The sequence below is a fragment of the Panthera leo genome, chromosome D1 (assembly GCF_018350215.1).
Source record: "Panthera leo isolate Ple1 chromosome D1, P.leo_Ple1_pat1.1, whole genome shotgun sequence".
NCBI lineage: Eukaryota > Metazoa > Chordata > Mammalia > Carnivora > Felidae > Panthera > Panthera leo.
This window is the reverse complement of record NC_056688.1, coordinates 37827027-37849967: the sequence shown is the minus strand read 5'-3', so window position 1 is coordinate 37849967 and position 22941 is coordinate 37827027. Positions and strand designations below refer to the sequence as shown.

General features: G+C 37.4%; 1 protein-coding gene across 6 annotated transcripts in view; it reads right to left on the bottom strand.

The window, feature by feature from the left end:
- MTMR2 (myotubularin related protein 2) overlaps positions 1-22941 on the bottom strand; it is a 116833-nt gene that overhangs the window by 2648 nt on the left and 91244 nt on the right. For all 6 annotated transcript variants that reach the window (XM_042906999.1, XM_042907000.1, XM_042907004.1 and 3 more), the window contains 4 exons: positions 10305-10490; positions 8939-9145; positions 2653-2745; positions 1337-1450 (listed from right to left, as the gene is read on the bottom strand). In XM_042906999.1, coding sequence (XP_042762933.1) covers positions 1337-1450; positions 2653-2745; positions 8939-9145; positions 10305-10490 — 600 coding nt within the window. The remainder of the gene's footprint in view (positions 1-1336; positions 1451-2652; positions 2746-8938; positions 9146-10304; positions 10491-22941) is intronic.

Below are 22941 nucleotides of genomic sequence, written 5' to 3'. Positions count from 1 at the left end.
AGGCCTCATTGTGAATGAGTCCATTTATATGATGTATCCAGAAGAGGCAAGTCCAGAGATCAGGGTGTGCCAGGGACTAGGAGAAGAGACTGGGGAGTACCCACAAATGGGTACAGGGTTCCTTTTCAAGGTTCTCAAGTCAGTGATGCTGATCCTTGTACGACTCTGTAGATGTTCTGAAAAGTACTTAAATTTTCATTTTAATTTTATGGACTACAAATTATCTCCCCCCAAAAAGTTTCTTTTTCAAAAATCAAGATAGAGTTAAATTCCATTCAAGGCTCCCAAGAGAGGAGAAGGATCTCTGGAACCTAGGTATTTTTAATTAGCTAACATTTGGTAAGTTCTTGAGTGGTCCCCATGCACGGGAATACTGACTGCATGCTGGACACTGAAGATACGGTGTAACAAAATTTTTAATATCCGTCTTCAAGGAGCTTACGGTCTACTACACGGCAGTCACTGTAGTGCTTTGTAGTTTATTTTAGTTAACTCTCACACAATAGTATTTTCCCTAATTTACCGAAGCAGAAATTAACCTGCCCAGGGTTGCACAGTAAGGGAGAGATCCAAGATCTCAACCCAGGCAGCCCGGCTCCAGAGCAAGCACTCTGCCACGATGCTTTAGAGAAGAGCCTGAATAAACTCGTTTACAACCACATTTTTAGAGTGAAGTGATGCAGAAGGAGACACCAAGATGATTTGGAATTTCATACACAGGACAGATGTATTTTGAGGAAGTCAGAAGTAAAATTTGAAATGTAATCGTCACACAGCTTCCTCTAAAGAATCCCGACCACTTAACAGTGATTATCTCTGGTGAAGTGGGGCAACATACACTTTCTACATAGTATCTCTTCAGTGTTTGGATGTTTTACAGTATTGTTTTACAATTAAAAAAAAAAAAAAAACAAAAAAAAACCTGAGATGGCTCATATGTATGCAGAAGGCATCTGGGGATTTGAGCTGTCCGTTCATTCATATGTATATTTTTTGCTAACAGCATTTTTCTGTACCTGCTTGGAAGGATTTCCATCCTGTAGGGACTAACGAGTAGCACTGGTGCTCCGAAGATTACACAGAACTTCAGTTCAGGCACTACTTTTACCCATAAACTCACCTGACAGCTAGCTGGTACCTTCCGCCTTGTAACAGAGGTACTTGAAAACTAAATCAGGTTCAGATATATGGACCTTACAACATGTGAAAGAAAATATGGCCAAAGACATCATCCCAAAGAACTGTTAAGTTGAAATCTATCAGAGAATCCACCCTAGTCTAGGAAACATCACACATACTGGGAGTAAAGGGGGGAGGGTCATGGCTCATATTTTACCTCTTTTCCTCTCTGCTGTTCGCTGTTACAGAGGAATGTTCCAAATAAACAGCTATATAGATGGTCCAAAATGGTGATGAGAAAATATTCATTGAATTCAAATGCTGTAGGAAACTGCGAATTGAGTATCATAAACAAAAATAAAATTAGCACATTTTTTTCAAGCATATTCATCCCCACATATGGGTAGATAATTTGTAACACTTCCTAAAATTAGGTAAAACAATATTCAGAACTAGATATTTCTAATCCATTATGGCATTATCTGCTTTACCACTTTACCACTTTTCTGAGATTTCTCCCCAAATCTCCTTTTCTTGTGTGTGAATGGTCTGATCTTGGTGTTTCTGTATCCCCTGGGTCTGTTATTCCTAAACTTGTGGAGTAATGAATTTTGCCTTTGGCAATTTTGGCAGCTCTAAACATCTAAACATATTTTTCCATTACAATTACTTGGGGTGGGGGGTGGGGGCGCCTGGGTGGCTCAGTCAGTTGGGCACCCGACTTCGGCTCAGGTCATGATCTTGCAGTTCACGAGTTCAAGTCCCGCATCTGGCTCTATGCTGACAGCTCAGAGCCTGGAGTCTGCTTTGGATTCTGTGTCTCCCTCTCTCTCTGCTCCTTCCCTGCTTATGCTCTGTCTGTCTCTCAGAAATAAACATTAAAAAGAAAATTTTTTTAATAAAAATTTTTTTAAAATAAAAACGAAATTACTAGGGGAGCTGGGTGGCTCAGTCGGTTAAGCATCCAACTTCGGCTCAGATCATGATCTCGCAGTTTGTGAATTTGAGCCCCACGTCAGGCTCTGTGCTAACAGCTCGGAGCCTGGAGCCTGCTTTGGATTCTGTGTCTCCCTGTCCTTCTCCCTCTGCCCCTGCCCCGCTCATGCCTCTGTCTGTCTCTCTCAAAAGTAAATAAACATTAAATTTTTTTTTTTAAATGAGCATATTTTTCCATTAAAATTACTTAAAATAGGATTTTATTTTGCTAGAGTTACCTAGCCTATTCATTTCTTTACCTCTACCGTTCTTAGCAATGTATAGATGAGCTTCTGAGTAAATATATTGCCATGACTTAACTACTTGTGCAAAATGAGGGAGGAAACCTCTTGGGTTATTATTGATTCTTCTGGCTGAAGTGCTAATGGATCAAACTGTCAAGTTTTATTGCTATCTGCAAATGATATTCTTTACCTTACCGAGAAATCTTACAAGAATTTCCATTTTACATGAAATGTAGGATAGTCATTGACCAAATCTCCCAATTCTGGATGGCTTAAAAGAAAGATGGAAGAATGACTTTCCTAGATAAGTTACCTGTCTTGTCATTTGCCAGACACAGTCAATAAACTGAAGAAAAACAGGCGATCGGTCTGCATCTGCGTGGTTCTTATCTCCATGGCCAAGTCTCTGAAGGAGAAAGAGCAAAATGAAATACTGAATGAGCTTGTGGGACTTTTCTTTTTCATGGAAATAATTTTATTTTCCAATAAAAGTAATACTGGCTCAATATTCTTTAAGGTTCAAACTCTTAAAAAGAGTCACAGCAAGGAAAATAGAAATCACTCATAATTTTACCAGATAGAAGTCTCTATTACCATTATGATGTACAAACTGCCAGATTATTTTCTGACATGCTTGTCACAGGAATACAACATTGTTTAATAAATGAGACCCAAATCTAAACAGTTAGTAATAGAGACAGCAGCAGTCAGATCTCAGAACCTGATGTTTCGTCCCAGAGATTTAATATTCCCTAAATATTAACAGTCACTTGTACAAAAGCCTCAGGAAGCAACCTCCTCCTTTAACACTTCTGGCCAGTGTGTGATACTCTGCTGTATCTTAGGTCTCATCCGTCTTTATCAAGAAGAATCACGTTAACACAAACTTTCGAAAACCCTTAAAGAATGCTTGACATCTACCTTCCAAGCATGTACTCACCTGCTTTCTGTTGTTATTTTTTTTTTTTTTCTCTCTTCTAAGGACCTTTGCCCTAGATGACTGAAACGGACCTCTATACTCCAAAGCAGGGATTCTAAAAATATGGTCCATAGATTTCTAGGGCTCACGTGGGGAGCTGGGGAACTCTGTGAGGTCCAAACTATTTTCATAATGATACTAAGACATTATTTGCCTCTTTCAGTGCATTGACGTTTGTAGTAATGGTGCAAAAGCAATGAAGGATAAAACTTCGGGGACTTTAGGGGAAATGAAGCAAGGCACTGCGGTCAAGCTGCACTAGCAGTGTTATATTCCCCCTTGCCACACACTTGCCGTTAAGTGAAAGGGGAAAAAGCCAGTTTCCCTGATGAAGCAGTAAAAATTAAGCTTATTGAATCTCTCCCCTTGGGGCGCCTGGGTGGCTCAATAGGTTGAGCGTCCGACTTCGGCTCAGGTCACGATCTCACAGTTCACGAGTTCAGGCCCCGCATCAGGCTCTGTGCTGACAGCTCAGGACCTGGAGCCTGCTTCGGATTCTGTGTCTCCCTCTCTCTCTGCCCTCCCCTGCTTGTGCTCTGTCTCTCTCTCTGTCAAAAATAAATAAACATTAAAAATTTTTTTAAAAAAATCTCTCCCCTTAAGGACAGTTGTTTTGTTTTGTTTTTAACGTCCTGTGTAACAAAGTGGAAAATACGCATGATGTTCTTCTAGTGTAAATTGAAGATGATACAAACACTACTTTTTCATGGAACGTCATTTTAACTTGAAGGAACAACTAATATATGAACTATGGTTATTAAGACTTGAATATCCCACAGACATTTATTTTAAATGTACAAAATGAATGCGTCATTTCAAGAAAAACGATGACCAGGGGCGCCTGGGTGGCTCAGTCGGTTAAGCGTCCGACTTCAGCTCAGGTCACGATCTCGCAGTCCGTGAGTGAGTTCGAGCCCCGCGTCTGGCTCTATGCTGATAGCTCAGAGCCTGGAGCCTGCTTCAGATTCTGTGTCTCCCTCTCTCTGACCCTCCCCCGTTCATGCTCTGTCTCTCTCTGTCTCAAAAATAAATAAACATTAAAAACAATTTAAAAAAAAAAAGAGAAAAACGATGACAAAATTCAAGCTTTGAGCGCAAATTAGATTTGTGGAAAACTACCTGCCACAATAAGTTTAATGCTATACAAACTTTGCTGATAATCATTGGTGATATTAACAAATGGGATATTATGATATTATGTAATGAAATTCATTAACATTGGAAGAGCTGGATAAGTCAGTAAGCCAGTACTTTCCAAAGAACCAATACATGATGTTACAGAATCACGCATGGGTAAAAGAAAAAATGTATTCCAAGTACAAGACAGACCAATGGAATTTAATGGAACAAACAGTGAAAACCTCATGGATTTAGTTTTGGACTCCACATTACAAGGATCATAGAAGAAATTAGCAGTTGTTAAATTTTGGCATAGTATTAGAGAATATCCAGGGACGCCTGGGTGGCTCTGTAGGTTAAGCACTAACAGCGCAGAGCCTGCTTGGGATGCTTTCTCTACCTGTCTCTCTGCCCCTCCCCTGCTCTTGTGCACGCATGTGCTCTCACTCGAAATAAACATTAAAAAAAAAAAAAAAGAATATCCACAATTCCCTATAAAAATCTATGAGGACACTCTCTGATTCTGAACCTACATATCTCTGTGTGGTTTTCCTCAAAAGTCAGATTTTCCTCACTGCCTTCAAGCAACAGCAACATTGCAGAAAACTGAATGCTGAAGTAGTTGTGAAATTCAGCCATCTTCTAATAAGCCAGACCTGAAGGAAATTTGCAAAAGATGTAAAACAATGCCACTCTTTGCAATAAATTCTTTTGTTGTTGTTTCGGAAAATATAGTTAGTTTTCTTTAAAATGTTATTTAGGTTGGGAGCACCTGGCTGGCTCAGTCCGTGGAGTCTGTATCTTGGTCTCAGGGTTGTGAGTCGAGCCCCATATGGGGTGTAGAGAGTGAAAATAAAGTAATAAATAAATAAATAAATAAATAAATAAATAAATAAATAAATAAAATCATCTAGGATAACATACAGTAGTACCATGGTTTGATGTCTGTGTACCCCAAAATTCATGCTGAAATCATAATGCCCAATATAATGGCAAGAGTAATTTGTCTGGGAACTCCTAGTCACAAGGGTAGAACTCCAGTAAGTGGGATTAGCATTCTTATCAAAAGCCCCCAGGAATGCCTGGGTGGCTCAGTTGGTTGAACGTCTGACTTGATTTTGGCTCCAGTCGTGACCTCATAGTTGGTTCGTGGGATCAAGCCCATGTTGAGCTCTGTGCTTTCAGTGCAGAGCCTGCTTGGGATTCTCTGTCTCTGTCTCTCTCTGTCTCTCTGTCTCTCTCTCTCTCTCTCAAAATAAGTAAATTTTAAATGGTTAAGCATCTGCCTTTGGCTCAGCTCATGATCTCACAGTTCACGAGTTCGAGCCCTGCATCAGGCTCTCTGCCGTCAGTGCAGGGCCTGCTCCGGATCCTCTGTCCCCCTCTCTCTCTGCCCTTCCCCACCTCGTGCATGCATGTACACATGTACACATACACTCTCTCTCAAAAACAATTAAAAAAAAAAAAAAACTTAAAAAAAAAAAAAGACCCCACAGAGGTTCCTAGCTCTCTTTACCATGTGAGGTCACCATGAGAGGCTGACAATCTACAACCTAGAATAGAACCTTCAATGGACCCAAACTATGCTGGCACCCTGGTCTTGGATATCTAGCCTTCATGAATGTGAGAAATAAATTTCTGTTGAAATTTGCAACCCACCCAGTTTGTGGTATTATGTTACAGAAGCCCAAGCAGACTAAGACAATTTATCATTTCTTTAATTAATATTTAAACATTTTTAAAAATTTTAATTTCTATAATGGCAGCAAATATTGGTAGTTATAAACCATATATGCAAAGTTCTTAGGAGTCATCAATAACTGTTAACAATGGAAAGAGGTCCTGAAATTGAAAAGTTTGAGAAGCATCACCCTACATTAACAAGGTGTGTGTATCCTCTTTACCAGCTGTCCCTTAATTGTCAAATTCTGCTTTCAGAAAAACTATGGGCAAAAAATGGAGTAGGAATCCAGAGTTAGCAATTTAGGAATCCACAGAAAATTCCAACAGTCTGAAATGTTTACTATTTTGGTCACATTTATATGAACATGGGCAGCTTTGGCTGATTAAAACTTCATTCTTTAGGGGCGCCTGGGTGGCTCAGTCGGTTGAGCGTCTGACTTCAGCTCAGGTCATGATCTCACAGTCCATGAGTTCGAGCCCCACGTCGGGCTCTGTGCTGACAGCTCAGAGCCTGGAGCCTGCTTCCAATTCTGTGTCTCCCTCTCTCTCTGCCCCTAACCCACTCATGATCTGTCTCTCTCTGTCTCAAAAATAAATAAAAACATTTAAAAAAAAAAAAAAAAAACTTCATTCAAGTTCAAAAGAGCTGACTATCCTTAAATGTCTGTTTCTTTCAAGTTACAGGTCAATCTTGAACACCACAGGCTGAACAGCACAGGTTCACTGACGTGGATTTTTTTTATAGTACTGTAAGTGTATTTTCTCTTCCTTACAATTTTCTTCATAACATTTTCTTTTCTCTAGCTTACTTTCAGAATACAGTATATAATACCTACAACATACAAAAAAATGTGTTGATTGATTACATTATCAGTAAGGCTCCCTTCCGGTCAACCATAGGCTATATAAGGAGTTAAGTTTTGGGGAAGAATCAACAGTTATATGTGGATTTTTGACTGCACCCCAACCCCTGCACTGTGCATTGTGCAAGGGTCATCTGTATTTATAAACACTGCTGGGACACCCTGGTAACCACAGAACAGTAAAGGTTAACATTAGAGACAGTGTCTGGGCAAACATCTTTCAGAAAGTCTTTCATCTAATCTAGAAAATGCTGCCAGGAACTAAGCTCTCAGTGGCTTCAACACCTCTGACAATCTAACTCTCCTCTCCGTGACTCTCTTAACTCCTCCCACCCCCTTAAACTCCACTCTTGCCAAACTCAATCCCACCTAGACTTTTCCCCACCTTGTTTCTCTTTTTTGGGAAAGTATTCCTACTGCTCACTCTCTAAGTTCTATGATTACAACTAACACAGATAAGCAATACAAGAGAACCAAGGCCTACCAGGTTACTGTTGCCAACTTTTCGGATTGCAAATTTAGTCTTTAACAGAAACACAGCTAAAAACCACTTGAATGTTTATTTAATTAACAGGTACAGGAATTGAATCCAAAGTATAATGTAACAGAAAAGCAAATTTGAAAGCTTAGTATCCTTTGAAAGGGCTATAATAACCCCATTCCTCTGCTTCGGGAACTGTGATTAGTTCTGGGTACCACACTTGAAGTAAGGCATGATCAAAGTCCAGAGGACAACTTGAGTGAAGAGGGGATTAAGATGGGAGAAGATTGAGGAAAAAAAAAGAAAAAAGAATGTTTAGCCAGAAGAATTGAAATTTATGCATGAAGTGGGCAGAGAGCTATTTCCAAATACTTGAAGGGCTATCTTATTTGGATAAACAGTTATATTTGTTCTTGTCTTCAAAGGGGAATGTAAGAGAATGGGAAGGAAATTTTAGTTCACTATGAGGAAGAACTTTCTAGTGGGTATACTTTCTAGAGTGAGACCAGATAGCCTGAGGAAGAGACTGCTGATTTCTGGAGGTGTTAATGAAGAAACTAAATAATCATTTCATGGGGATACCACAGAAGACATTCAACAATGAATGTCTGGCCTCTGAGGTCTTGCCAACTCAGATCTGAAACCAACAAAAACATCAAAATAAATGTGGAGGCAAATAGAGGGCACAAAAATTTGTCATTTCTATAAAACTAACTATAATACTCTCCATATATATGGTCATTACAGTGTCAGTACTTGAAGAAGGATAATCAAAAAGCTGTTTTATTCCCAACTCTGAGTGAAAGTTTTATTTTTTTCTCTGATACTTCTTTTGGTCCCAGCCTGATTTTTTTTTTTTTTAAGACCCTGTTCCTGTGTGAGCACTGCTACTTTGAAGTATTCTTAAATTAAGAATAATAATTAGGGGCACCTGGGTGGCTCAGTTAAGTGTCTGACTTAGGCTCAGGTCATGATCTCGCCGTTCCCAAGTTCAAGCCCCACTTGCTTCAGATTCTGTGTCTCCCTCTCTCTCTGTCCTCCCTGCTCACACTGTCTCTGTCTCACTCTCAAAAATAAGCATTAAAAAAAAAATTTTTAAAGAATAATAATTAAACAATTCTTGGCTTCTTTTACATCTACAGGAAAGATTAGAAGTGCCTTGTAATTCCATAACCATTCATGCCAAACCAAACTGCATTTAATGGTAGAGACACCTTGTGGAAGTCAACGCATGGCATCTAATGTTTCCCCTGGTAGTGATCACAGAAGGGACCGAACCAGACACCAGACCTACACAGCCAAGAGAGGACATCCTAATGCTTTCCAAAACTAACAAAGTTCCCTCTAGAAGTTTATCCGTTTAGTATAAAGGGGTAAGTTTTAGATGAGTATCTAATGAATAAAAGGCATTGTTTTCACATGCCATATGAGAAATGCCTGTGATAGATAGATCAAGTCAAGGTTCCTTACTCACAAGCTGAAATCGATGTCCAAAGCTTAGCCATTCTTTTTCCACAAGGACTTCAAAGCCTCGGATGCTTCGATAGTAGCCATCTAACATGAGCATGGCAAGGGAAGTTAGCTGAGCTGTTCGGTCCCATCCGTCGCTGCAGTGCACAACCACAGACGTCTTTCCTGACTCTACTTTGTCAGCGATCCTAAGAGCCCCTGCAAGAATAAGCTGCAAAACAGATTTTTTTTAAGGAAATTTTTAACAAAGTAAGTGCTTCCTTCTTTAAAATTAACTAACACAGTTTTACTACAGATGATTATCTCAATAATATGTGGAGAAAAAACACCAGTCCCTTCCTAAAAAGAATTCTTGTAAGTGGAAGAATATCTATAACATTTTGCCTTTAGAACTAGAAAAACATCATATATGCAGGCTATTAATCTGCACAATGAAAGAGCCAAATGAAGGGTGCCTTTGGGTTCTATACAAATCAACAGTATGAGTGAGAGAAAAGAAGGATTAAATTGTAAGAGGTCTGTTTCTAAGAATCTTCAAATATTCCAACATCATCTATTTAAATAAAAATAATTCGCCAAATGAAGTCCTATACATTACTTAAACAGTGCTTACTTCACCAAATTAGAATAGCTATGAAAGCAATAATATTGGATCTCTCTTAATGTATTCTATAGCTCCTATAGCTTTGACTTTACCGGTTTGATGTATGTCACAGCGCTTACAGCAAGCACAGTATAAAACTTTAGAGTAAGCTACCTTTCTGTATCAGGCAATAAAAATAGTCTCTAATTTTCATGAGGTCAAATTGGCCTTCAATTTTGTCCGAATTTTAGAGATTCTAATGTGAGTACAAGTCTGCTCCTTAACACGAAAAATCTCCTTTCCCTTTATTTCATCATATTAATATGTACGTGCCTATAGAAGTCTGCATTTTCTGAAAACTGCTCAGCAGATCAATATATTACTATGTCAATTTAAATGGTATTTAAAATAATTTCAGTTATTTTTAAAAATATGCAGACACTGCAAAAGAATTACCTCTTCTGAAGTTGATCTTGAGTTAAAACCAAAAAGAAAGACAACAGTATAATGTCCTTTAAAATGGTGGGTAGAATTCTGGGAGGCGGTGGTAAGAGGGAAAGAATAGATTACAACAGAACCAGATGCACAGTATAGGAAACTAATTCACTCAAGCAACACACCTTAGAAGTAGTTCTAATCATCAAAGCAGCTAGCAATTTTTCAGTGTATAGAAAGACACTTTCACCTTAATTTCAATTGTATGAAAAGTGACAAACAGACAAAAGGACAGAGAAAGTCTTTGCTGGATTTTCCACAATAATACAAGAAATAACAACATACACCTAACCTTAATATGTTCAAGCCAGTGAGTAGATTCCAAGTTAGACAACCAGTGAGTCTCCTCAATGTTAGGGTACACTATCTCCTTAAGTTTTCGTAATGATTCTCTCATAACATGAATATTGTGGATATCCAGAAAAACGAGTTCTGCATTTTGATACGCATCTTCACTTTCATAACCTCCACCCTTTGCCTGGGAAAAAAAGCACACACCACAGGAATTCATAAATTAGTGTACACCCATTGTATGTAAACATACATCGAAAAGTGCCGCAGAATATCCAATAGCATGAAAGAGGACACACGTTATTAATGAATAGGAAAACTCCATGGGAAAATTTCAATGGCTTGGGACATCTTAACACAACTACTCTTTGCTACATGTTCTTTATAAAACAGGAAGATACACTCTTACCGTGACTTCCTTATACAGCTGTTGTAAAAATTAAATGTGATTACATATATGAAGATCAACATTTTAAGTTTTATTTTTTGAGAGAGTGAGTGTGCAAGCAGGGGAGGGGGAGAGGGAGATGGATAGGGAGAGAGGGAGGGAGAGTGGGAGAGTGGGAGAGAGGGAGGGGGAGAGGGAGAGAGAGAGAGAGAGAGAGAGAGAGAGAGAGAGAGAGAGAGAGAGAATCCTAAGCAGGCTTGATGCTCAGTGTGGAGCCCGGCATGGAGCTCAATGTCACAAACTGTGAGATCATGACCTGAAATCAAAAGTCAGATGCTTAACCAACTGAGCCACCCAGGCACCCTGATACTTAAGCATTTTAAAGCACTAATTTTTTCCTACCTACATTTCAAGTTCTACTCAAACATAATTTATTACATTAGACTGAAATCACCAGCTCCATGTGCAGGGACAACATCTATCTAGTTTCTTACTGGACCATGCTTCTCCACCTCCCTTCCTCTTCACCTCATTTAATCTGAATATTTGTAAAATGCTTTGCAATCGTAATGACTTGCCTCTATTTTAGCCACATAATTATTTTTAAGAAAAAAGATGGAACAAGTATAAAAGCACAGAATACCAGAATAAATTACTATCTCTACCCTCAAATACTTAAATCTACATCTGCAGAACAGACTGAGAAATATTTGGTCTTAAAAATAAGCTGTGGCTGGAAAGAACTTAATTCTTCTGGACTGAATCTTTCTCTGTTTTTTAAAAATGAAGTATTCTATCTCCTACCTCTCATGTATAAAAATCAACTTCTTAGAGAACTCATGGAAAAACATGAGAAAAATATTAGAATGGCCACTGTAGTTATATAAAATTAAGTGATCATATGACTCACACCATTGAAAACAACAAAACTCACGAACTCATAACCAACAACAAATTAGGGAAAAAAACACAGAAGGTCAAGCTTCCTTTCTGACACTAGATAGTCTGGGAAATAGTTTGGATTCAAGACTGGCACAAGTACAAAGTTAACAGTGTTTCGGCAGGGACCTATTAACAAGGATTACTCCTGGAGAGTGGAAACACAACAGGTCAGGGGTAAGAGAGACAGACTTTCAATTCAAATTGGTTACAACATATTCTGGAAAGATGGTAGTGGAAACTACACAGAACCAGTCACAAAAACAAACAGAATGAAAATGCTCTGGAATCAGATAGTTGTAGAACTTTGTGAATATACTAAAAATATTTGAATACACACTTAAAAAGAGTGCATTTTATGGCATGTGCATTACATTTCAATAAAATCAACAATTAAAAAAAAAAAAACACAGCAACCAGATAGTAAAACTAAAACCACACAAATCATTTAAAACAGAAATGGGTACAAGGCATTCGGTGAAACTTCAATACCACCAAGAGCCACAAGAGCTGAATGCTGTCAATGAACCTGTGGGAAGCAGCAGAGGGAGTAATGGATATAAGATGGACTGGAGAACAGGAGAACTTTATACCTTATACACTGAATCTCTTATACACAAACGAGCCTTATACTTTTTAGTGTTTATTCTGCTTCTGGTTTTGGCCTTCGTCTTCTGGCACTACAGGACAGCCCAACAGGTCAATCTCGGAAGTGTAAACCAGGAAGGGTTCTGTCCATACTAACAGCTGGGGAGTCTAACAGATCTATAGCAGATCTGAAGGGGCCAAACCAACGTAACGCTTATGCATTCCCCTAACAGTCCAGCCAGGGACCACTTCTGCTAAGTACATAATCAAAGGTGAGCAGGACAGAGACAAAGGAAGAGAAGGTCCAGACAAAACAAGACCAAGGAAGAGAATATCTTTCTGATAAAAGAATGGGGGGAGGGTGCTGGGTGGGAGAGACAGGACAGAGCCAGGAAATCTCAGAAAGTAAGACTTCATACTTTTTAATGCTACATGCAAAAAACACAAGAGGCAGCTCAGTGAAATGAACTCTTCTAACCTCTGAGTACACCTACCTTGAGCCATGCCCTCTAACTGAACAACCATCCCAATAGTTCAGGAAAACTAATTTCACCTAAGAATGAGAGCTAGAAAAGGATCAAGGTCAAGTCGCACAGACGCTTTCCTAAAAAGAGAATGAGCAGCACTCATAACACATCCAACGAAAATGTCCCACAAAACTGAAATTTCTCTTCTCAAGCAACCTAAATACATTAAAAAATAACACCAGGCATGAAAAACAAAGTAAGTTGGAATTAGAAAACTCAAAAATGAAAAAATAAATAACCTAAATAAAAAGTTAAATTAAATTAAATTAAAAAAAAAAAAAAAGAAAACTCAAAAATGGAGTGAAAAAATTTGGGAACATATTAGATATAAGAGTAAAACATCAGGAAGACTAAAGAAGAAGAAACAAACATAGCAGACATCAAGTTAAAAGAAATAGAGAAAAGGAAAATATTTACAACCAAAATGAAATTAGAAAGACATAAGAAAGAATCAAGAGTAAGTGACAAATGATGAAGAAAGGCAAGGAGGAGCTAACACAGAAGTCCTGAAGAAAAAAGTCAAAACAAGGAAACAATACTAAGAACTAAGATTTTAAAAAAATTGCAAGAATATAGACCCAGAACACACAACATGAAACAATAGTCTGGCAATAACTGCACTTCAAAGAAAAGGAAAAAAAGTCCTTTGAATGTCCAAGTAAAAAAGAGGGACTTAGAAGGTAAAGAAACTTAATTTATCATTAGCCTTTGAAACTTTATGCCAAAAGAAAATAAGCAACATATTTAAGAAACTCAAGAAAATCACATGTGAGCCAGGGGTTTTATGTCCAGCCAAACTGACTTTCAAACATAAAGGACACAAGCTCTGATTACCATGCAAATACTCAGAATATGGTTCCCATGAGCCCCTGCTGAAATATTTGGAGGGGAACTTCAGACAGTAATAATTAATAATAATAATAGTAATAGTAATAATGATAATGTCTAGAAAGACATCCATATACGAATTGGTTGTGAGCACAAAACTTAGAGCTGCTTGTCGAAGTCAGAGGTAAAAGGGAGAGTATGTGTTCAAAAGGGAGAATGTGTCAAGGCTATATGTGCTGACAATGTAAAGAAATATAATGTATTCGTAAAGTGGGGTGAATGGGGAGAGCAAATGAGAAAAAATAAACTTTCCAGTAAGTACTGGTGATGGTGGGATTAGTATTGTTATTCTGGGACTGGGAGGATAAAGGAAACAAGTAGTTAGGGAACATAGATATCATTCCCTGTGTCTCTGAGAACCAGGATTCCCGGCATGGAAGAAACGAGACACACATGTAATTGAGAAGAAGCTATGTAAACAATGTTTGGCACTGAATTGAAATTGAAAGCACCAGTATGAATTTAGGAGGTACTTTATCTTTAAAATTATGTAAATATTCCCTAACTCTATTCACTGAAAAGACCTCGAAACAGGACACACCCAGTAAGCAAATATCCTCAGCATCCTGGTTTGTGATACCATTTCTTACTAACAGAAACGAGAACTTCTTGGAGAAATACTTGTTCTAAGTCTGGGGCAGGTGATGTACAAGACTTCCTGATGAGTCTGGCATATCACCTCACACCAGATAGTGAAGATTATTAGGGTTATGTCAAAAGAACTCAGGAGGTAACTTGAAAAGCCTCCCCCTGACCAAAGATGAGAAATTTAAACTTCAAAAAAATATTTTCTGGGGCACCTGGGTGACTCAGTCGGTTAAGCGTCCGACTTCAGCTCAGGTCATGATCTTGCAGTTTGTGAGTTCAAGCCCTGCGTCGGGCTCTGTGCTGACAGCTCAAAGCCTGGAGCCTGCTTCAGATGCTGTGTTTCCTTCTCTCTCTGCCCCTCCCCTGCTCATGCTCTGTCTCTGTCTCAAAAATAAATAAAACATTTAAAAATATATATATATTTTCTGCAATGGATTAGAAAATGTTGAATGTGTTTAAATACATACATTCATAATGATACTTTAAAAAATTAGTCACCTTCATGGGATGATAGCAAGTTCATTACTAGGAAAACTGGCTAATAAGAAAGAACCAAGTATTTATCCTGGCTTTCTTACATAAACTAGATTGCTGGTTAACCAAAATATAGACAATAGGAAGTGTTTCTTTATAGAGAGAGTTCAACTAACAGCTGAAAAAGAAATCATGAAATTAAAATACCACCATTTTGCAAATCCAGTCTAGGCGCTGAGCAGAAAACAGTTGCTAATACCCCCAAAGGAGAATCAGCCACAAATGATGTGCCTCCCTCCTGATATACCCCCTATAGCCTTGCCAAAGGTGTTGAACCTGGATCTGAATAAACCTCTAAATTCATGTGAAAGAAATTCAAAGGACAGAAAAAAAGTTGAACCATACCATAATGCAACAGCAAAATCTGGACTATGGGAAACTACAGATAAAATGTCAAGAAAAGAAAGAGATGGGCAAGGGGTAGACTACAGATTAAGAGAGACTTAAAAGACACATCAAATACAGGGTGCCTGTGTGGCTCAGACAGTTAAGTGTCTGACTTCTGATTTTGGCTCAGCTCATGATATCATGGTTTGTGAGTTTGAGTCCCCATATCAGGCTCCACACCATCAGCATGGGATTCTCATTCTCTCCCTCTCTCTCTGCCCCCACCCCCTGCTCACACTCCCTACCCCCACCCCCACCGCCTCTCTCTAAAATAAATAAAATTAGGAAGAAAAAAAAAAAAGATCAAATGCCGTATTAAAACAACAAGGCTGGGGGCGCCTGGGTGGCTCAGTTGGTTAAGCATCCAACTTCTACTCAGGTCATGATTTCACAGTTCATGGGTTCGAGCTCCACATTGGGCTCTGTGCTGACAGCTCTGAGCCTGGAGCCTGCTTCAGATTCTGTTTCTCCCTCTCTCTCTGCCTCTCCCCTGCTTACTCCGTCTCTCTCTCTCAAAAATAAATAAACATAAAAAAAGTAAAAATTTTAAATTTAAAAACAAGGCTAAACCATAGTCTAGGGATATACACTTTGATAATAACATAAAGAAATGCAACAAGACGATTATTATAAAAGTTAGGATAATGGTTACTTTTAGTAGGATTAGAAGGTGAACTGGATTGGAGCAGGGCACTCATGGAAGACTTCGTGGCTGGCAAAGGTTTAATTCCTGACCTGCGTCATGACTGCAAGAGGACTTGTCATATTCACAGTGATTAAGCTACAGAGAATATTCTTACAGCTCAGGTAAAAAATATTTGTTGCAACAAGGATGTACACTTTTTCAAATTAAAAAGGAGGTAGTAGGTGGGGAAACTGGGTGAAGGGAGTCAAAAGGTACAAACTTCTACTTAAAAGATAAGTTCTGGGGATGTGATGTAAAACATGATGACTATGGTTAACAATCTCATATTGTATATTTGAAAGTTGCTAAGAAAATACACTTTACAAGTTCTCATCACAAGGAAAAAGATACTTGTAACTATATGAGATGATGGACGTTAACTAAACTTACTGTGGTGATCATTTCATAATATATGTAACATAGCAAATCATTATAGTGCATACTTTAAACTTGTGCAATGTTCTATATCAATTATATCTCAGTAAAACTGGCGGGGCAGTGGGGAGAAGACATTAGGCTGGTAAACTGAATCAACTTTCCCAAAGAATGTTGATAATATGTAAAAAACTCTTTAAAAATGCACAGTTTAAATTTTGATATGGTAATTATATACCTAGGATACTCTTTTAAGGAAATAAAGATGCAAACAAAAGATATTTATGTCAGCTATATTTAAAATACTAAATCAGGGGCTCCTGGGTGGCTCAGTGGGTTGAGCGTCCGACTTCGGCTCAGGTCATGATCTCACAGTCCGTGAGTTCAAGCCCCGCGTCGGGCTCTGTGCTGACAGCTCAGAACATGTAGCCTGATTCAGATTCTGTGTCTCCCTCTCTCTCTGACCCTCCCCCGTTCATGCTCTGTCTCTCTCTGTCTCAAAAATAAATAAACGTTAAAAAAAAAATTAAAAAAAATAAAATAAAATACTAAATCAGTACTTGAACACCTAATATTAGAAACACGATCAAATGAATGGCACAGCTATAATGAGTATTACATTATTTTTCAAGAATATTTAACTAGAGAAAATAGTTCCTATAATATTAAGAGGAAAAACAAAGAAACAAAACAATCAACATATAAATGCACAAAAAAAAATTAGGGAGTAAAATATATTATAGTATTAGTGGATATGGTGATTTTTATTTCTTTTTTCTAGGCCTGCCTAGTTTTTCCATACTATCTATTATATATTTTATAACCAGCAAAATGTACCAATAAATAAAATATATCAGTCTTTAAAAAAAGAGGGGATTTTCCATATGAAATCTGTATCAGAATAATTAAAAAAAAATAAGATATGGAATATAACAGTCTGCTTTACCACCTTTTCTGCATTATATTTCTCTCTCCTTTCTCCTCTCATGCTAGAAAACATACTAAGTCTCCCTCCTGCTAATTCAGAGTAAAGTTTTGGAAGGGGAACGAACAAGTAATTACTAGAACAATATATGCTAGTGCCTGTCCTGCAGCCTTCATGTACACATTATCTCATTTCTCCTTTGAGGGGAAATATTTAAAGTTTAATAGAGAATTCCTGGAATTCACAATGCCCTCGAAATACTAAACAGGATGGAAATAATTAGGCACATGCACCATAATTTAATTAAAGGACAATCATCCCAGCGTTGTTTATAAAGGCAAAAAACAAAAAACAAAAAACCAAACCCAGAAATGACCTAAATATCCAACAACAGTTGATACTGTTAGTTACTGTACCATTAAAATCATGTTATAGATAAATGTTTATTGGCATAGAAAGATACAGTGTCAATGTTTTTAAAAGGAAGGTATAATTATCCCACTATTTCAAGTGTACGTGTGCATGCGTATACTCATAGGTCTGGAGGTACAACCAATGTTTAATGGTGTTTCTCTCTTAGTTACAGGATTTGGAGAATTTTAAAATATGTTCTTTTTGGTTATCTGCATTAGCTAATTCTATGACACAGATACATTACTTACTGGGGGTAAAAAAAGAAAAAAGGTAACTTACTAAAGCTAAATTGTATCTCTTCTCTCTCCTTCTCCTATGGTAGATTTTGTCAACTGGACCAAAACTTCTATTTCCACAATGAAAATCTTTATAGCAGAAACCAGGACTACTGCCCCAGCTAACTGCAAGTCTCCAGTCTGAATAACTTGTAGAGGTGGAGGGCAGTCAGAAGAGGGCAGCACCGGTCACGGAGAACACTGATTTCTACAGCCCTGCTGTGCACACTCTAGCCAGTCATAAACTCAGTTAGTTATCAAGTTTGGAGAAGGGGAAGGAAACAAATAATTGCTGAATACTTATTTATTATGTAAGTGAGCACAGGGTTATGCACTACTTTTTATTAGATGAGTTTTGCCCCCACACCAACCCTGTTGGTGTGGTTATTCTCATTTTACAAGTGAGCAAATTAAAGTCTAAAAAGATTAAATAACCCACCCCCACATGCCACCTCACTTTGGAACCATCAAAGGCAGCTGGTGCATGTAGCTCACTAGGGGACACCCACTGTGTGCCTGGCTCTGGTGGCCAAGGGGGATTGTGTTTCTGGGCCCTGTGGGTCTGAAACAATTGGAGAGGCAGTTCTTGGTAGGCAACCACCCTCAGGGAATTGTATAGTTGGCAGGTTTAAATATATCCTCAACCTTTTTTCTGAGAATGGCCTAACTACGTGATCTATAGCTTCAGGTTTATAACACATCCTGAGTCTATGGAAATGCTCTCAGAAAACAAGAGCTGAGGGATACTACCTATGAGCTCTCACTATGTCCCACTATAGTTTGCCAGTACCTCCAGAAAAAAAAAAAAAAAAAAAAAAAAAAAAAGCCCATATACTTGTCTGAAGCCCTAAATTTTACAACTGTCACTAGGGGACACCTCCAGATCACTTGGTCTGGAGGCCAGCAAGGTCTACAATTGCAGTCCCATAGGACTGTGTATATCTGCATACCTTAAAAGCTGCTACCTGAGGGTCTAGCTTCCAATTGGCCCCCAACTGGGGGATGACTAAGATCCCCCCCCCACCCCCCAGTAACACTCAAGATCTTGGTACAACCTCAACAACTGGGACCTACCAAAAAAACATCAGGCTGCTTACACAATCCCAAAGATTTGAAAGACAACCAAAAACTAGGGCAAGGTTAAATGATAAGGCTCATCTCCTAAACAATGCCACTCCTGCAAGATAAGGAGACATAGCTGTTTTATCACCTAATACATAGAAACACAGGGACCTGAGCAAAATTGGGAGAAAGAAAAATATGTTCCAAATGGAAAACACAAGCTAAAACCCCAGGGGGGGGAAAAAAAAAAAAAAAACCTCATTGAAATGGAGATAACTAATTTACCTGATAACAAGTTCAAAATAATAGTCATAAAGATGCTCACCAAACTCAGAAGTATGAATGAACACAGCAAAACTTCAATAAATATATAGAAAATATAAGAAAGAAATGGACATCATAGAACTGAAGAATACAATAATTAAACGGAAAAGTGCAAGAAGGGTTCAACATCAGACCATATGATAACAAGATAAAATCAGTGAGCTGGAAGAGAGGGCAGTGGAACTCATCCTCAAAGAGCAGCAAAAACAAAAAAGAATTTTTAAAAAGTAAACATAGCTTAAGGGACCTATGGGTCAACATTAAGTGGAATGAAATTTGCATTATAGGGATGCCAGAAGGCCAAGAGGAAGAGAAAGGGGCAGAAAACTTATTTGAAGAAATAATGGCTGAAATTTTCCCTAAACCAGAGAAAGAGACATTTTGCTCATTATAATTAAAATGTCAAAAGTTAAAAATAAGGAGAGAATCTTAAAAGCAGCAAGAGAAAAACAACATGTTATGTATAAAGAAAACTCTATGAGACAATCAGCAGTATTTTCAGCAGTAACTGTTCAGGACAGAAGGGAGTGGCATGATATATTCAAACTGCTAAAGGAAACCATTCCTATCAAGAATTCTCTTTCTGTCAACGTTATCATTCAGAATTGAAGAAGAGATAAAGAGCTTTCCAGAAAACAAAAGTTAAAGGAGTTCATCAGCCTTACAAAACATTTTAAAGGGACTTCTTTAAGCTGAAAAGAAAGGGCACTAATTAATAACAAAAAAATGAAAGTAAAAATCTCACCTGTAAAGAGAAATAGTAAGCATAGCACATTAATCACTTATAAAGTTAGGATAAAGATTTTAAAAAGTGAAAATAACTATAAACGCAATAAAAAGTTAAAAGATACTCAAAATAAAAAGTTGTAAAATGTGAATTCAAAAACACAAAATGTATCAGGGGGAATAAAAGTGTAGAGTTTCAGAATGCATTCAAACTTAACCTGCTATCATCTTAACATGGACTGTTACATATAAAGGCAGTAATATATGAGCCCCATGGTAACCACAAAGCAAAAATCCATGGTAGATACACAAAAAATGATGAGAAAGGAATCTAAGCATAAGAACATAGAAAGTCATCAAACCAAAAGGGAAGAAACCAAATGAAGAAGAAAGAAATGGAGAGGAACTACAAATTGAAAAAAAAAAAAAAAATGCCAATAAGTATTTACCTATCAATAATCACTTTAGCTGTAACTGGACTAAATTCTCTGATCAAAAGAGTGCTGAATGGATTAAAAAAAAAAAAAAAAAGAACAAGACCCATCAATATGTTGCCTCCAGTAGACATATTTCAGATGTAAGGACATGTGAAGACTGAAAGTAAAGACATGAAAAAATATGTTTCCTGCAAATCGAAACCAAAAGAAACCAGGTATCACTTTCTTATATGTATACTGACCACACAAGATAGACCTTTAGGAAGGCTGTCATAAAAGACTGTAATAAAAGACAAGGATGGGCCATACATAATGATAGAGGGGTCAATCTGGCAAGATGCAACATTTGTAAATATTTATGCACCCAATATAAGAGTACCTAAATACATAAAGCAAATACCAACAGACCTAATAAAAGAAACTGACAGCAATACAATAATAGTAGGGGATTAACAGGCTACTTACATCAGTGGGTAGATCATCCAGACAGAAAATTAACAAACATCAACCTTAAATGACACATTGCACCAGATGGACTTATTAGATATAAACAGAACATTCCATTGAAAAACAGGAAAATACACATTCTTCTCAGTGCACATAGAATATTCCCCAGGATGGATCATATGTTGTTAGGCCACAAAACAAGTCTCAATAAATTGAAGAAGACTGAAACCATATCAAGCATCTTTTCTGCACACAATGGTACAAAACTATAAATCAACTGTAGGGTGAAAACTGCGGGGGGGGGGGGGGGTGGATCACAAATATATGGAAATTAAACAATATGGTACTGAACAATCAATGGGTTAACAAAGAAATCAAAGAAGATATTAAAAATAGCTTGAGACAAATGAAAATGGAAATATAACACACCATAATCTATGGGATGCAGCAAAAGCAATTCTAAGAGTCAAATTCATAGCAATACAGGCCTACCTGAAGAAACAAGAAACTATAAAAGAACAAAGTAAGCCCAAAATTCATACAAAGAGGAAACTAATAAAGATCAGAATGGAAAAAAATGAAACAGAGACTGAAACCATATTAGAAAAGATCAATGAAACTAAGCCAGATTAATAACATCAACACACCTTTAGCCAGACTAAGAAAAAAGAGAGGGTTCAAATAAATAAAATCAGAAGGGTTAAGTCCCAACTGATATTAAAGAAATACAAAGGATGTAAGAGATGACTACGACCAATAATATGCCAATAAACTTGACAACCAAGAAAAAAAATGAATAAATTCCTAGAAACATAATTTTCCAAGACCAAATCATGAAGAAAACAGAAAATCTGAATAGAAGGATTACTAGTAAGGAAACTGAGTCAGTAATCAAAAACCTCCCAACAAACAAAAGTCGAGGACCAGAGAGCTTCACTGGGGATTTCTACCAAATGTTCAAATAAGATTTAATACCTATCCTTTCATCTTTTCATACTCCTCCAAAACTGAAGAGGTAGGAACACTACCAAACTCATTTTATGAGACCAGCATTGCCCTGACACCAAAAGCAGACCAAAAAAAAAAAAAAAAAAAAAAAAAAGAAAAATTACAGGTCAATATCCCTAATGAACATAGATGCAAAAATACTCAACAGACCAAATCAACAATGCATTAAAAGGATCATATGCCATGATCCAGAAGGATTTATTTGGGGGATGCAAGAATGGTTCAACATCTACAGAACAATCAACGTGATAAAACACATTGACAAAATTAAGAATAAAAATCATATCATCTTAAAAGATGCAGAAAAAGCATGTGACAAAATTCAACATCGATTTATGACAACAACTCTTACCAAAGTGAGTACAGAAAACACTCAACACAATAAAGGCCATGTGTGACAGGTCCCCAACTATCATACTCAATGGTGAAAAGCTGAAAGCTTTTCCTTTAAGATCACCAACAAGACAAGGATACCCACTCTCACCACTTTTATGCAACAAAATATTGGAAATCTAGCCAGAGCAATTATGCAGAAAAAGAAATAAAAGGCATCCAAATTGAAAGGAGAAGTAAAATTGTCACTATTTGTAGACATGATTTTATATAGAGAAAACCCTAAAAATTCAACCAAAAAAATGATTAGAACTAATATATGAATGGAGTGAAGTAACAATCACTTCAAATCACATAAAATCAATATAAAAATCTATTATTTTTTTTTTATACATTAACAATGAACTATCAGAGAATTAAGAAAACAATCTTCTTTACACATGCATCAAAAAGAATAAAATTTGCAGGAGTAAATTTAACTATGAAGGTGAGAAAACTTTACACTGCAAACTGTAAGACACTGATGAAAGAAACTGAAGAAGACATAAATAAATGGAAAGATATATGTTAGACTGGAAAAATTAATTTGAAAAATGTTGTATCGCCCAAAGCAATCTACAGACTCAATGCCATCCCTATCAAAATTCCAATGGCATTTTTCACAGAAATAAAACCATCCCAAAATTTGTTTGGAACCACAAAATATCCCATTATACTGACAAAAACAAAGCTGGAGGCATCATGCTGATTTTAAAATATACTACAAAGCTATGGGGCACCTGGGTGGC